At 33.2% G+C, this 17,265-nt stretch overlaps 3 protein-coding genes across 4 annotated transcripts; all 3 read left to right on the forward strand.

The window, feature by feature from the left end:
• Positions 1–738: 738 nt before the first annotated feature.
• LOC140050318 (arylsulfatase A-like) lies at positions 739–6,437 on the forward strand. Its single transcript, XM_072095454.1, has 5 exons — positions 739–791; positions 3,579–3,852; positions 4,490–5,128; positions 5,331–5,583; positions 5,924–6,437. The coding sequence occupies exons 2-5, from the start codon at positions 3,587–3,589 to the stop codon at positions 6,419–6,421; spliced, it is 1,656 nt and encodes a 551-aa protein (XP_071951555.1). The 5' UTR covers positions 739–791; positions 3,579–3,586; the 3' UTR covers positions 6,422–6,437.
• A 37-nt stretch (positions 6,438–6,474) lies between these two features.
• Positions 6,475–12,893, forward strand: LOC140050319 (arylsulfatase A-like). 2 transcript variants are annotated; one of them, XM_072095456.1, is made up of 7 exons: positions 8,461–8,572; positions 9,329–9,428; positions 9,750–9,793; positions 10,099–10,370; positions 11,029–11,667; positions 11,764–12,016; positions 12,418–12,893. In XM_072095456.1, the coding sequence occupies exons 4-7, from the start codon at positions 10,105–10,107 to the stop codon at positions 12,883–12,885; spliced, it is 1,626 nt and encodes a 541-aa protein (XP_071951557.1). In that variant the 5' UTR covers positions 8,461–8,572; positions 9,329–9,428; positions 9,750–9,793; positions 10,099–10,104; the 3' UTR covers positions 12,886–12,893. The 2 variants fall into 2 exon arrangements, with proteins under 2 accessions (XP_071951558.1, XP_071951557.1); XM_072095457.1 differs by lacking the exons at positions 8,461–8,572; positions 9,329–9,428 and adding an exon at positions 6,475–6,772.
• On the forward strand, positions 7,602–9,024 carry LOC140049669 (arylsulfatase A-like). Its single transcript, XM_072094617.1, has 4 exons — positions 7,602–7,659; positions 7,814–8,042; positions 8,320–8,572; positions 9,001–9,024. The coding sequence occupies exons 1-4, from the start codon at positions 7,602–7,604 to the stop codon at positions 9,022–9,024; spliced, it is 564 nt and encodes a 187-aa protein (XP_071950718.1).
• Positions 12,894–17,265: the final 4,372 nt, after the last annotated feature.

Below are 17,265 nucleotides of genomic sequence, written 5' to 3' on the forward strand. Positions count from 1 at the left end.
CATACAGCATGCTATAAATTATTTTATAATGCCCGAACTTAAACAATGCATAGTAATGTTAAGGATAAAATAAGACATGTTTTTGAAATTTCTAATTTTATTTGTATGTAAGTAAATGTTTTTTGACCCTTTAAAAAAAACCCATTGGAACAGGTTATACTGTATGTCTAAATTTAGGATGGTGAGAAATAAAAAAATCATCTCAATTGAATAACTTGAGAATTGAATAATACTGTATTTTGGTGAACAATAGTTTTGTATAAGCCTGGTTTCCATAAAATCGCTACACGACAGAGCGTAGCGATTCTATGGAAACGCTAGAGTTTTTATCGGGGATCTAGTACGCGTATACGATTCATCGCCGACAAAATCGGCAAAGTTGAACATGGTTGAACTTTGCCGATTTGACTGCGATGATTGCGTCGGCGACATCTGCGCGTGTAGCGATTTTAATGGAAACGCTGTAGCGATTTTAATGGAAACCAGGCTTTACCCTCTCATGGCCATTTTGTTGAAATCCTGAAATAGTCACAATATTTATTGTGGTTTACTACATTATTACGTTGGTAATAATAAAAACATTTTACGTCATTATGGTATATAGTTAATTGATTTATTTACTAGATCGTATGTACATAATTATGGATGTTTTGTATTTGTGAGGGTATGTTTTGGAATTTCTGTATTACAGTACTGTATATTAGCTTACATTGCGAACTGTCTGTAATCCACACTCATGATACAGGCAGTACAGAGGAGGACTTGAAAAATACACAAGAAGTAACACTTGGGTAATGTATTGTATGCTATTCTTTTATTAGATCCCTCCCTAATTTCATAAACAAATATTTAATAGGTCCTATTAGTAAATTCCAAACACATTTTGTTCCAATTAAATTTTAGCTTAGAATAATTAGCAATTGAGTTGAAGGGTGTTTAGAGAAGCAGGCCACTGAACAAATTTATACTACGCATGCCCAGTATGAAAATTCGATGGCCAAATTATTTAATTGTAAATTATTAAATTGAATAGAAAAATTATAGAAAGATAATAGAAACAACCAGAATAGAAACCTTGGTATAATATGGAATATTTCAGATTCTGATAAATGTGAGTTTTATAACAATGGCGAAGTACAAAATGAATTGTGTTCTGGTATTCTACAAATGTCAAAGTTCTCTGGAACCACATTAAGCGTGTTCTTAATATGTGAAACGCTTCTCAATGCTTAATAAGGACATAGGCCTACAGTAACAATCCTTGGCTGTTGCATGTACATACACTCACAAAAGAAAAATAATTGAAATGTTAAAAATAATAAACTGCTTCATTAATTAATAATAACGATCGTACCCGGCCCAGAGCGGTTTCAAATTTAGTTCAAACGGGATTAATTTCCTCAAGAGTAATTCGACAATTTTGAGATTCAACTTTGATGACCTAACACACTTTTTCTCTTTCCTTTATTGAGCTTGACCTGCCGCCCCACCAAGTTTGAAGACTCGATATCAGATTCTACGGTGGCTGATTTCCGCCAAAGAAATTTTTTTTTATATAATAATACGGCGTTATAACGCCCTAATTAGGGCGTTATAACGCCGTATTAGGGCGTTATAACGCCGTATTAGGGCGTTATAACGCCCTAATTATACAATCTGTTCACACGTACATGCACATGCGTAGTACATCAACAAACCCAGAGCCATAAAGAGTTGCGACTTTGAATGGATTGAATCAATTTGTTTAAAGGTTTTTGTTAAAACAATAATAACATTATTTTTTGATGATTTAAAAAAAAAAGCTTTAATCCATTTAATTTAACGGCTCTGGCTGTGCGCTCTATACACGCTCTACGCGTTTATTTTGTACAGCGATTCTCTATAGTAATGCATTGTTTTTACAGTTTGTTGTTTAAAATCATCTTCGCAGTAACTTTAAGATTGCGTTATCTTAACAAAACCTTTAAACAACTTGATTGTTTTGATATTTTTAAATATCAAAACAACCAAGTTGTTTAAAGTTGTGAAGGTTATACATTTTTTAAGCACATGACTCGACTCCATACACAACATAGGCATAGTTGGACACAAAGATGGCCAGTAATGTACCAAGTGACTTTCTAAAATCTGTGAATGCGCCGAGAGGTACTACGCGCATGTACGTGTGAACAGATTGTATATTTAGGGCGTTATAACGCCCTAAATTAGGGCGTTATAACGCCCTATTACGGCGTTAGAACGCCCTAATTACGGCGTTATAACGCCCTAATTACGGCGTTATAACGCCCTGTTACGGCGTTATAACGCCTTAATACGGCGTTATAACGCCCTAACGCCGTATTATTATAAAATAATTTTTTTCTTTGGCGGAAATCAGCCACCGTAAGATTCATACTCCACTTTTAGCTCGATCAGAGAAATTTAAACATTTTGACATTTGACCTTGACGACCCAACGAACGCAAACCCTTTCTCTTTGATATTAAGCTGTGTTACAACCGCTAATGTAGAAAACGCCAGCTAATGTCGAAACAACCGTTATGTAGAACAACCCACCGCTTTTGTAGTAAAACCTCCAGCTTATGTAGAAACACCAACAGCTTATGTAGTAAATACAAATCAACACCAGCTAATGTAGAAACAGTCAACAGCTTATGTAGTAACGAAAAATGCCTCCCAGCTTATGTAGTTACTATCGCCAGCTAATGTAGAAAATGTTATATATTTTACAAAAATGTCTCATTCATGTGCAAATGCATCGATCTTTACTTAGCTATCAGTCTTTCCACCTCTCATAAGCAACCGACTTTCTAAAACGACCACACATCGTAAGCAACCAACTTTCTAAAACGATACTATTAGTGTAAACCATACAATGCATTTAATGCAGGTAGTTAAAATAAATAATATCAGTTTATGAGTTAACAATTTGTTTGTAATGTTATTTAATATTAATATACAATTGATATTGTAAACAAAAAAATGAATGTTAGATTAAATAATATTGTATATTAATGTTTACTAACTATACAGAAAACAATTCAAACATATGGTTTAACAAAAAATGTTAGGCCTAAGCCAAATTTAAATGAATGTAATTTAACAAAAATATTGTTCAGTATTATACTAGATTAAAACTATAAATTATATTAAAAAGAAAAAGAGGAAAAAAAAACCAGAAAATAACAAAAAAAAAGGTTAGAAAATGTTATGTTATATAGTCATTATTATTATAGTGGGTGGTGGTGACCCATAAACGAAAAAAAAAGAAGAAAGGTATCGTCTATAAAGTTATGGTAAAATACCGATAATTACCAATACAATCAACAAATGTTCTGTAATAGACCGTTTAGTTAGAAAGACTACATTAAGAATGAATATTATTTTTGTACCATCCATTTGCCAGGAAACACATAGCTTTACACTTATTTAATTCCAGGTCTACCGTATTTAATGTAATGTAAACATTAAGTAGGCCATACTTATAATGTACAGGACAACAAGTCTTTTTTAAATATAGAAATGTTTTTCCCCACACCAAAATAATTTAGGCCTAACTGCTTTCTCTTTTCAACGCAGAATTGGAAATGGGGTTCGAGTTGTTTAAATCGGGAAGATCTTTGAACGTCACAAATTTGATTAAACTCGTCATTTTTCTGTTGGTGATTAAAGTTGATCTTTATCTTTGCAAGTCTCCAAACATTGTTATCTTCTTGGCCGATGACGTCGGTTATGGTGATTTACAGTCATTTGGAAATCCACTGGCATCTACACCTAATATTGATGCCCTTGTCAGAGAAGGAAAAAGGTTTACTCAGTTTTACAGTGCATCTCCCGTATGCAGTCCAGCAAGGCAAGTTGTTAAAGTGGGTCTGTTTGCAATAGTAAACCTAGTCAATACCTTTGTTTGAGAAGCTTAGAATTCTGTCTAGTCTTAAACTAGCAAACACTTACGTAACAACAAACTCCGAGTTTGCTCGGGGTTTGTTGGTAGACAAACTAAACTTGGTAGCATAGGGAACAAGTTATCCGAAACCAGTCTTTCTGAGGACAGTGTAATTATGTCAAATATTTGTTGTGCATTTTTGGAGTTTCTACCACAAATTTGTGTAGAAGTAGAACCTGCTGTACCAATTAAATAATAGTAACACGATTATATTCTATTCAACTTCACCTAAAGGTTCATTATGTTGAGTGCAGTTCGAGATTGAATCTTTGGTGTATTGTTTTTTTTCCCTTCTCTCCCTTCTTTTTTCCTGTTTATTTCTATTTTTCCTTTAATTTTGTTCTATCTTATTCTTTTCTCTTTTGTATATTGTGTTTTTCAGTTTCCTTTTGTTTTCTGTTAATTATTCTCTGTTATTTCTGCGTTTTCTTCTTCCCTGTTAAAGTTTGCAAAGAAAAGCTGGGGATACTCTTATTTCTTGATATGCTATACATCAGAATCTGAATAATTAGAAAGTAAAATAATAAATAAAATATTTTAACAGGGCTGCACTTCTAACTGGCCGCTATCCGGTACGTACAGGTGTATGGAATGATATAGACCCCGCTGTGTTTGTCCAAGAGAGCATCTATGGCCTACGCCATGAAGAAATAACAATTCCAGAAATGCTTGCCAGTAATGGTTACAAATCAGGTCTTGTTGGGAAGTGGCATCTTGGTGTTGGTAAAAAGAAAGAATTTCTGCCCTTAAATCATGGCTTCGATTTCTTTTTTGGGCTTCCCAATACACTTAGTGATTGCCCAAACTTTAAATGTTACTACCCGGATGATGAATGTGAAGGAGTTAATTATTCTCCTGATAAGGCACCCTGTACACTAGTCTTTAACAATGACATTATAGAACAACCAATAGACTTGGTAACGTTGGCAGAAAGACAGATAAGAGCTGCTAAAAGCTTCATCCAGACCAATGCTTGTGACGGGACACCATTCTTTCTTCTTTACTCTTCATTGCATACCCACACACCACAGTTTGCTGGACGTCGCTATAGGAACACGACGCTTGGAGGACCGTATACGGACTCCCTGGCAGAACTCGATGGTGAGGTTGGAGACATTATTCAAGAACTTCGAGACAGTGGGGTTCTCGAAAACACACTAGTTATTTTTACTTCAGACAACGGGTAAATATTTTCATTATATGTGATAATAATTCATATAGTACGCATTAACTAAATAGATGTACGCACGCAGCAATCACATTTAACATGTAGTAGTAATACTCAGAACGTCGAATGTACATAATTTAATAATCCAATCAGATAGTAGAATGCACTCACTCGTGTTGATAATGAAATCTTCGCACTCATTTTATTATTTCATTAGGCCCGACCGTCGTGCAGGTACTTTTGGAGGGTTTAATGGAATTTTTCGATGCGGGAAATCAACAACATTTGAAGGGGGTATCCGTGTTCCAACCGTTATATACTGGCAAGGACGCATCAGCCCTGGGATATCAACCGAGTTGCTTAGCCATCTTGATATATGGCCAACAATTAGAAGAATAACTGGGTCGTCAACAGATGATATTGTATTAGATGGGGTGGACTTCTCAGATGTGTTATTTCGGGATGGAGAGGTAATTTATATTGTTTTACATTTTAAATACCAGTTCTGTACTCGTAGCATAGTCAGGTCGTGTTGGCCGACAACTGCGTACTTTTAGTTATAAACCTAATAAACATTAATAGATATGAAATTTGTGTATGGTTTAATTGCGAGATTGGATTTGTGTAGCCAATAAAGGAATTCTTTAAAAATTATTGCAGATGCTTGTCCTGAATTATGTAAAATCACCAATAAAATTATTTCTTTGATGATTAGTTTGGAGAATAATGTGTGAAATGATAATTATTATTACTCACAAATACTCACATCGTTTGGCATTTCAATACTTTTCTAAATGTGTGTCTTTGCAGAGCCCGGTACAATCTCTGTTGATATTTGACATAACACCGTCTCCAGTCGAAGGACCATTTGCGCTTCGGACATCGCAATATAAAGCACATTATTTCACAGAATGCACTGACCGATGTGAAGCTGAAGCCATTGATTATATGTGCAGTACAAATGCAACCTTCCAATCGTATGAACCTCCGATTATATACGATATATTGCTAGATCCAGAAGAAAGAGATGACATCAGTAATACTAGTTATAGCTTGGTTGATGAACTGGCAGAACTATTAACGATGGAAACGGCAAAGATAAGCTTTTCCCTAAGTGCACTGAAAGATTTAGATTGGAAATCTCAGTTATGCTGTAACACCGGGTGCACTCCGTACCCACAATGTTGTAATTGTCCATCTAATTATACAAATACTATTCTACCATTATACGACGATTGTAAACTACAACCTGTAAATAATCGTCATTTTTATCGTAAAGAGAACTGTAAAGATTCTGAAAAAAGTTAAAAAGAAAAGAAATAATGTATTATAACAATTGCAATTAATTATAGTGCAATGTATATTCGCCGGTCATAGTGATGACTTATTTTTAACTAGGTTTGGACTTGATCTTCAACGAGTTAACCATGACGTAATCAAATTCGTGTTCATTACCGGACACGAAACGATAGGCAACATAATTTTGTTACCCTGACCTTACGTTAATACAGTTTATCATATAACATTATAGAGTGACATCTTATCAAAGGTTTGTGAGGGTAGTTAGAATAGTACAGGCCTGGTATTAGGAGTTATACTCATTGTGACTACAGACGAGAGAAGAAACTACGTTTAAAAACTGAGCTAAACTACAAATTGGTAATATACAATTCTTTAACTTTAATTAATGTTTAAAATAGAAGCAAAAAGAATAATATAAAACACAAATGAGGCATTGACATGGATCTCAGTAACACGTGTTAAATACTGACTGAAATCGTTTATAGAGTTTTTTTTTCAATATTCAGTAGCCTAATTGTTTTGTACAAACAAAATTACAATTTACAGAAGTCAGTGATTCTTAACTTATGTCGAGTTTTGTCAGTTAATAAAATTGATGCATATAGATTATATAGAGTGACGAATATTTTTTATTTGTGGATAGTAAGGAGTGTTTGTTTATACTCATTGCACAGTACAGGTACGAGAGAAGAAACTACGTTTGGCAACAAAAGTGATTGGGTAATATAATATCTTTTACTTGTTAAAAGAATAAAATACAAAAGAGACATATACCTAAATCGCAGTAAAACTTTTAAGATAATACACTTATTAATTAATATTTATTTATTTTTAAATATAATCTGTCATAATGATTTTGTTATTTTATGCACATGTTTTATTTATATTTACAATGTAAAGAAGTCATACTGAACTAAGTCCAAGTCACACTTAACTCGTCCAATTGACACTTAACTCATCCAATTGACACTTAACTCATCCAAGTTACAAGTTCTGATCTGCTTATGATTTTTCCTTGGCTTTTTATGTTATATACATACGTATATTTGTTATATATTAAAACAGGGCTTCATTTTTGACTGGCCGATATCCTGTACATATAGGTATATGGAATGATATAGATCCGGTCCTGATTTTTCAAGACAACATCTATGGCCTACACCATGAAGAAATAACAATTCCAGAAATGCTTGCCAACAAAGGTTACAAATCAGGTCTTGTTGGGAAGTGGCATCTTGGTGTTGGTAAAAACAAAGAATTTTTACCCTTAACTCATGGCTTTGATTTTTTTTGGTGCTCCCAATACACTTGGTGATTGTCCAAATTTTAAATAATATTACCCCGATGATGATTGTGAAGGAGTTGAATATTCTCCTGATACCTCACCCTGTACACTAGTCTTTAACAGTGACATTATAGAACAACCAATAGACTTGATAACCGTGGCAGAAAGACAGATAAGAGCTGCTAAAAGCTTCATCCAGACCAATGCTTGTGATGGGACACCATTCTTTCTTCTTTACTCTTCATTGCATACCCACGCACCACAGCTTGCTGGACGTCGCTATATAGGAACACGACGCTTGGAGGACCGTACACGGACTCACTGGCAGAACTCGATGGTGAGGTTGGAGATATTATGCAAGAACTTCGAGAAAGTGGGGTTCTCGAAAACACACTTGTGATTTTTACTTCAGACAATGGGTAAATATTTTCATTATATGTGATAATAATTCATATTACGCAATAACTATATAGATGCACGCACGCAGCAATCACATTTTAACGTGCAGTAGTAATATTCAGACCGTCAAATGTACATAATTCAATCATCCAATCAGATAGTAGAATACACCCACTCGTATTGATAATGAAATCTTCGCACTCATTTATTATTTCATTAGGCCAGACCGTCGTGCAGGTACTTTTGGAGGGTTCAATGGAATATTTCGATGCGGGAAATCAACAACATTTGAAGGGGGTATCCGTGTTCCAACCGTTATATACTGGCAAGGACGCATCAGCTCTGGGATATCAACCGAGTTGCTTAGCCATCTTGATATATGGCCAACAATTAGAAGAATAACTGAATCGTCAACAGATGATATTGTATTAGATGGGGTGGACTTCTCCGATGTGTCATTTCGGGATGGAGAGGTAATTTATATTGTTTTTACATGTTAAATACCAGTTTGTACTCGTAGCAAAGATAGGTCGTGTTGGGTGAAAACTGCGTACTCTGGTTTTTAATATTCAAAGTTTTTTTTTATTTTACCCTAAATTGTTCTATCGTTTCACCTGGATGACATAGTAATTCAGTTATATGTTAGTTATAATCTAATAAACATTATTAGATATGACATTTGTGTATGGTTTAATTGCGAGATTGGATGTGTGTAGCCAATGAGAGAATTCTTTTAAAATGATTGCAGATACTTGTCTTGAATTATGTAATATTATCACCATTAAAATGGCTTCTTTGATGATTAGTTTGGAGAATAATGTGTGAAATGATAATTATTATTACTCACAAATACTCACATCGTTTGGTATTTTAATACATTTCTAAATGTGTGTTTTTGCAGAGCCCGTTACAAAAAAAAAGCTGAAAAAAGATTCAAAGAAAACAGAAATAATGTATTATAGCAATTGCAATTAATTATAGTGCAATGTATATTTGTTTGTCATAAAGTGGTAGCTTATTTTTAACTAGGCATGAACTTGACGTTATACACAACTCCTCTTTTATTCAAAACTTTAACCATGACGTAATCAAATTCGTGATGTACTTTACTTTATTCATGATTGACCGGTACACGAAACGATAGGCAACATAATTATATTACCTTGATATAATTATTAATAGAGTTTATCATATAAAATTATATTGACATCTTACAATTCGTTTTTTAGGGTAGTTAGAATAGTACAGGTCTGGTATAGGAGTTATAATCATTGTGACTACAGAGGAGAGAAGAAACTACGTTTAAAAACTGTGCTAAACTACAAATTGGTAATATACAATTCTTTTTAACTTTAATTAATGTTTAAAATAGATGCAAAGAGAATAATATAAAACACAAATGAGGCATTGACATGGATCTCAGTAACACGTGTTAAATACTGAATGAAATCGTTTATAGAGTTTTTTTTCAATATTCAGTAGCCTAATTGTTTTGTAAAAACATAATTACAATTTACAGAAGTCAGTGATTCCCAATTTATGTCGAGTCATAAGTTAATAAAATTAATGCATATAGATTATATAGAGTAACGACTACATTTTATTTGTGGATAGTAAGGAGAGTTAGTTTAATACTCATTGTGATTACAGGAGGTACGAGAGAAGAAACTACGTTTGGCAACAAAAGTGATTGGGTAATATACTATCTTTTACTTGTTAAAAGAATAAAATAGAAATGAGATATATACCTAAATCTCAGTAACACTTTTGACATAATACACTTAATGATTAATATTTATTTATTTGTTAATGTAATCTATCATAATAAATTGTTCATACATTCTTTTGACCAATTATAGTTTCATGTAATACTGTTTTATTGCATGTTATATTTATATTTAAAATGTAGAGAAGTCGATGGTCTATAGTTTACAAGGTCTGAGCAAAGAGCCTCTACCTAATCGTATTCAATGAAATGTTTTCTTTTTTTTCGATGAAGGAAATAATGAGGTTTGAGTGCTGTAAATTGGGACATGTCAGCGGTTTGATTAAACTTATTATTTGTCTGTTGGTGGTTGAAGTTGATCTTCTTCATTGCAATACCAACAAATCTCCAAATATCGTAATCTTTTTGGCCGATGACGTCGGTTATGGTGATTTACAGTCATTTGGAAATCCACTGGCATCTACACCTAATATTGATGCTCTTTTTAAAGAAGGAAAAAAGTTTACTCAGTTTTACAGTGCTTCACCACTCTGCAGTCCAGCAAGGTACATAATCTAATTTATTTATGTTATTTTGTTTCAGATGATCTATCTATAGGCCTACCTAATATTTAACAGCTATAGCTATCGGTCAACTGAGTACATATGTTTGTACGAAACTTAACTAGTCCAAGTGACACTTAACTTGTTTAGGTGACACTTAACTTGTTTAGGTGACACTTAACTAGTCCAAGTCACACTTAACTGGTCCAAGTCACACTTAACTTGTCAATGTCACACTTAACTAGTCCAAGTCACACTTAACTAAGTCCAAGTCACAGTTACCTAAGTCCAAGTCACAGTTAACTAAGTCCAAGTCACACTGAACTAAGTATTTACTGTAACTCATCCAAACATAACTCGTCTAATTGACACTTAACCAGTCCAAGTGACACTTAACTCGTCCAAGTGACACATAACTAGTCCACGTCACACTTAACTAAGTCCAAGTCACACTTAACCAGTCCAAGTGACACTTAACTCGTCCAAGTGACACATAACTATTCCATGTCACACTTGACTAAGTCCAAGTCACACTTACTGTAACTCGTCCATACTCCAAGTGACACTAAACTAAGTCCAAGTCACACTTAACTTGTCAAATTGACACTTAACTCATACAATTGACACTTAACTTAACTGGTGATTATATATATTAAAACAGGGCTTCACTTCTGACTGGCCGATATCCTGTACGTACAGGTATTTGGAATGATATAGATCCGGTTCTGATTTTTCAAGACAACATCGGTGGCCTACGCCATGAAGAAATAACAATTCCAGAAATGCTTGTCAACAAAGGTTACAAATCAGGTCTTGTTGGGAAGTGGCATCTTGGTGTTGGTAAAAACAGAGAATTTTTACCCTTAACTCATGGCTTCGATTTTTTTTTTGGTGCTCCCAATACACTTGGTCATTGTCCAAACTTTAAATGTTATTACCCCGATGATGATTGTGAAGGAGTTGAATATTCTCCTGATACCTCACCCTGTACACTAGTCTTTAACAGTGACATTATAGAACAACCAATAGACTTGATAACCGTGGCAGAAAGACAGATAAGAGCTGCTAAAAGCTTCATCCAGACCAATGCTTGTGATGGGATACCATTCTTTCTTCTTTACTCTTCATTGCATACCCACGCACCACAGTTTGCTGGACGTCGCTATAGGAACACGACGCTTGGAGGACCGTATACGGACTCACTGGCAGAACTCGATGGTGAGGTTGGAGACATTATGCAAGAACTTCGAGAAAGTGGGGTTCTCGATAACACATTAGTGATTTTTACTTCAGACAACGGGTAAATATAATTTTTGTTGTACAGAAATTGAATAAATCGATGCAAATCAGATGAACCGAACTTTACAATTTTTTTATTGTATAAACATTTTATTAGGCCCGACCGTCGTGAGGGTACTTTGGGAGGATTTAACGGAATATTTCGATGCGGGAAATTTACAACTTTTGAAGGTGGTATCCGTGTACCAACCGTCATATACTGGCAAGGACGCATCAGCCCTGGGGTATCAACCGAGTTGCTTAGCCATCTTGATATATGGCCAACAATTAGAAGGATAACTGGGTCATCAACAGATGATATTATATTAGATGGATTTGACTTCTCAGATGTGTTATTTCGGGATAAAGAGGTATTTAGTAGTTTTCTCGGATGTAGGGAAATTATTAGCTGACATTGGGAGTCGGAAATTGAATCCGGGTCTCCTCTATTATATGTATGTATAACATCAGCCATGTTATGACCCTGGTTTTAAACATCTCCACACAATTGATTTCATCCATCAATGCTTCTGTGTTGGCCAATCATTATTTGGCATAATTAGAACAGAATGCACATCGTCTTAATCGACGCATATAAGTGCGCGATTTGTCTTCGAGAATTGCGTCGTTACATTTTGAGATTGAATGTTTTGCCTTCAAATTGTCCAAAACGGTATATTATACAATGAAAATAAAGGATTCCGTTCACACGTCGGGTTTTTTTACTTTATCAATATATTTCTGTAGACCTATTGTTTTTTTTTCTTTGCAGAGTCGAAGACAATCTATCTTAATTTATGACTTATCACCGTCTCCAGTCGAAGGACCATTTGCTATTCGAACAACTAAACATAAAGCACATTATTACACAGAAATTACTATGTACTGTGAAGCTGATGGTATTGACATAATGTGTAGGTGTAATCCGAATTCAACCATGCAATCGTATGACCCTCCGATTATATACGATATATTGCTAGATCCAGAAGAAAGATATGACATTAGTAATACTAGTTATAGCTTAGTTGATGAACTGGCAGAACTATTAGCGATAGAAACGGCAAAGATAAGCTTTTCTCCAAGTTCAATGAAAGATACAGATTGGAAATCTCAGTTATGCTGTAACCCCGGGTGCACTCCGTACCCACAATGTTGCAATTGTCCATCTAATTATACAAATACCCTTATAACATTATATGACGATTGCAATGTATTAACTAAACAAATTCGTAATTTCTGAATTAAAAAAGCGAAACTGCAAATAATAATAAGAATTTGATAAACAGAAATAATAGTGATTGCAATGAACTATAATATGAATATATATACTATGATCTTGAAGTATTAAAGCATTAAATTCAACTAGATTTTAATCTCATTACCGGTCAGACTAACTCGTCATGGTGCACCGTGACGAGTTAGTTGATCCGTGCAAACTTTAAGACCGTTGTCGACAACAGCATCAGTGCTCCTCTTTTATGTTTTAATGCTTCTTTATATTTACGTTCTTGTACTTTTCTGTTTTTACGTAACATTACCAGGCATCTTTTATTACATACTATTGAATAAACTGATCACATTATGTATCGTTAGATATTCTCATGGACCCTTTTGACAATATAGATGCATTCCCATTTAATCACATTATTGATAATGATGAATTCTTGCATGTCATTCACTATTACTTTTGTGACGATAGAATTGACTTTGATAGATTTAATTCTTTAATTTTTAACCCTTTTGATATTAATTTTAAAGATGTTATTAATGACAACGATGCCCAATTATTTTCCGAAAATATTGAATCTTGTGCCTATGAATATATTGATAGTCTTAACAACAAATATTCAACCCAAGATTATTCATTTAGTATCTTTCACTTAAACGCACGCAGTCTTGTTAAACATTTTAACGATATCAATGTATGCGTAGGTGCTATTAACCATGAATTCTCAGCACTATGCTTCACCGAAACTTTTTTTAATCATAATACGCCTTTTTCCTTTTATAATATTCCCAATTATAACCTCTTGCATGTTTCACGAGCTGATAGACCAGGAGGAGGCGTTGCCATTTACCTACACCAGAGATTTAAATATATTCTTCGCCCTGATTTATCATTTATCATTACTAATGGTTCGGAATCTCTTTTCATTGAAATCGATGCACAACCCAAAAACATAATCCTTGGAGTAGTATATCGTTTGCCTGAATTATCCATTAACACATTTAATAAAGATATCTCTAATTTAATTGACACCATTAATAATGAGAAAAAAACAGCATATATTTCAGGAGACTTTAATATTAACTTGTTAAATTCCAAAACACATAAAGGTACTTCTGATTTTGTTAATACTTTATTTCAATCAAATTATTATCCTCTTATTACTAGGCCAACTAGAATTACGCGTAATTCTGCAACTTTAATCGACAATATTTTTTGTAATAATCTATATGATAACATTTCTTCCGGAATTCTATATTCGGACATCTCGGATCACTTTCCTGTTTTCTTGTTAGTACATAAATCAGAACCTCTCCAACACCTGAAACCTAAATCAAAATATATATACATAAAAAAAGTCAATGATATTTCAATTTCTGCCTTAAGTAATGATTTGTCAAATGTTGACTGGACTAGTATTTATAACTCCAATGAACCCAATGAGGCATACGCTTTATTCAACGACATATTTAGTACATTATATAATAACAACATTAAAACCACTCGTTCCAGACGCAATATTCGGAAAGAAAAAAAACCTTGGATAACTAAATGCTTAATTAAATCTATCGACAAAAAACACAAATTATATAAAACATTTCTTATATCTAAAAAGCAAAAGGACAAAGATAAATATGTTAAATATCGAAATGTACTTACCAAAATCCTTCGTACTGCCCAAAAGAATTACTTCAGTGACAAATTTGAATTCCATAAAAATAACATCCAAAAAACCTGGCAAACAATAAATGGAGTCCTTGGCAAGAAATCTCGTAAACCGTTTCCTTCTCACTTTATTAACAATGACATTGAATTAAATAATCCTCAACAAATTGCAACTGAATTCAATAATTATTTTACTAGTATAGGGCCAAATTTAGTTAACAAAATACATGTGTCGGATAATGATAATTATACTTCTACCCTACCTCGTCCATGTGTGCACTCTCTCTTTCTTAGTCCTGTAACCGAACATGAAGTTGTCAGTATAATACTTTCCCTCAAAGATAATAAATCTCCTGGGTTTGATGGGTTTTCCAATAAAATTATTAAACGTGTTTCTAATTTTATATGCAAACCCTTAACTAACATTTTTAATACTTCTTTTCAAACCGGTATTTTTCCTGATTCTTTTAAAATAGCTAAAGTCATCCCTATCTACAAGAAAGAAGATCCTCATCATTTCAATAACTACAGACCAATCTCCCTACTTCCTTGTTTCTCAAAATTAATTGAAAAAATAATGCATAATCGAATTTCTTCCTTTTTAACTAAACATAACATTTTATTTAAAGGCCAATATGGTTTCAGGAAAAAGTATTCAACAGATCTTGCTTTATTAGATATTTTTGACAAAATTACAATTGCCCTGAGTAAAAATGAGTTTTCTGTTGGCATTTTCCTTGATTTATCTAAGGCCTTCGATACTATTAACCACGATATTTTAATTCATAAACTTTCAAATTACGGTATCAGAGGCCTTCCTTTAAAACTAATTAAAAGCTACCTTTCCAATCGTGTTCAGTTTACTTCCTTAAATAATTTTAACTCTTCCTATTCCCGTTTAACCTGTGGTGTTCCCCAAGGATCGATTCTTGGACCACTCTTATTCCTGATTTTTGTTAACGATATACCAAACAGCTCTAAATTACTAAATTTTATCTTATTTGCTGACGACACAAATATTTTTTTCTCTCATCCTAAATCAAATACCTTGTTTAAAATTGTCAATGATGAGTTACTTAAAGTTTCAAATTGGCTCAAACACAATAAATTAACTCTTAATACATTCAAAACGAACTATATAATATTTTCTAAACGTAAAATTTCAAATTCTTTAAATGAACAAATATACATTGATAATAAAATGATCAAACGAGTTAATGAAACCCAATTTTTAGGAGTAACCATAGATGCCTCTCTGACTTGGAAACTACATATAAATAAAATCAGTAATCTAGTTTCTAGAAATGTTGGAATATTGAACAAATTAAAACATATCTTCCCTCAAAAAACCTTATTAACCCTTTATAATACTTTAGTTTTGCCTTACCTTTCTTATGCCAATTTATGTTGGGCAATTACTCTAGATAAATTTAATACGTTATGCCCCTGGACAAGTCTAGAGAAAACTCAAATTGACCGCCTTTTTAAACTACAAAAACGTGCACTTCGGATTTGCGCGGGAGAATCATTTAGAGCCCATACAAAATTACTTTTTAAAAGATTTAACGTTTTAAACATTTATGATTTAAATAAATTACAAGTTGCCTCATTTATGTACCGTTTATCTAACAATTTACTGCCTTCACATTTTAATGCTTTATTTACAAGAATTGACGAACGCCATTCCTATAAAACCCTATCCTCTGTTAACAATTATATCCTTGATAATTTAAATGTTAAGGCTCGACGATTTTCTATGTATTATTTTGGTCCCAAACTTTGGACTTCACTCTCAAATGAACTTAAACAGAAATCTTCCTTTTCTAGTTTTAAATCTAATTTCAAACACAAAATGGTGTCAGAATATGCTACATAAATTTTCGCCGATCTTTTATCCTTATTTATTTGGTGGTGATACATGGCATTAAATCCTTCACCCTGGTATTCAATAATCTCCGCTACATTGTATCGTTATACTTGTTATTATACCATATTTAATTATATTTCATATTGTACTCTAATTGTTATCATTATCCCTTTTATCATATATTATATAATTGCCTGGTTTATCTTAACTTCTATAATTTAAATTTTTTTTTATTTCTTTATTTTATGTACTTTCACTATTATATATTTATATTTTAGTCTACTCTGTAGCAATGTTAGTATACTTAGGCATACGGGAGTCACGACTTAAAGTTCAGTGAACTTACTGTGACTTCCATCCACCCACATTTAATATATGTTATGTTATGTAAATGTAAATGATATATATATATATATATATATATAAGTGAGTGGAAAAAATAAATAAACGAAAATGAAATAAATATATGTTTACGTGAATGTTTAATTTGCGGTCGTCATTTCAAAGTTGTTTTCAAGGTTAATGATTCTATAATATGAAATTGACCATTATTAGTTATCCGCACTCGGCGGATAACTCCTTGTGATTGTATGGGATCATCATTTTTTTTTTTTTTTCTGTATTATTAGTTATCCGCTTAGTAGCGGATAACTCCTTGTAATCGTCCTGTTTCATCATATTTTTTTTTCTTTTCTGTATTATTCTTCTTTCCTTCTGTCATTTTTGTGCGTCGCGTTTCTCTAAAACGTGTAAACAGAACATATCGTAACTTTGTCAACATAACGACATTTACGTGAACTTGTGCACCTCCTATTTTTGAATGACGTCAGAGTTGCGCAACGTGACTTACGCGCGATTTT

The sequence above is a fragment of the Antedon mediterranea genome, chromosome 5, assembly GCF_964355755.1.
Source record: "Antedon mediterranea chromosome 5, ecAntMedi1.1, whole genome shotgun sequence".
NCBI lineage: Eukaryota > Metazoa > Echinodermata > Crinoidea > Comatulida > Antedonidae > Antedon > Antedon mediterranea.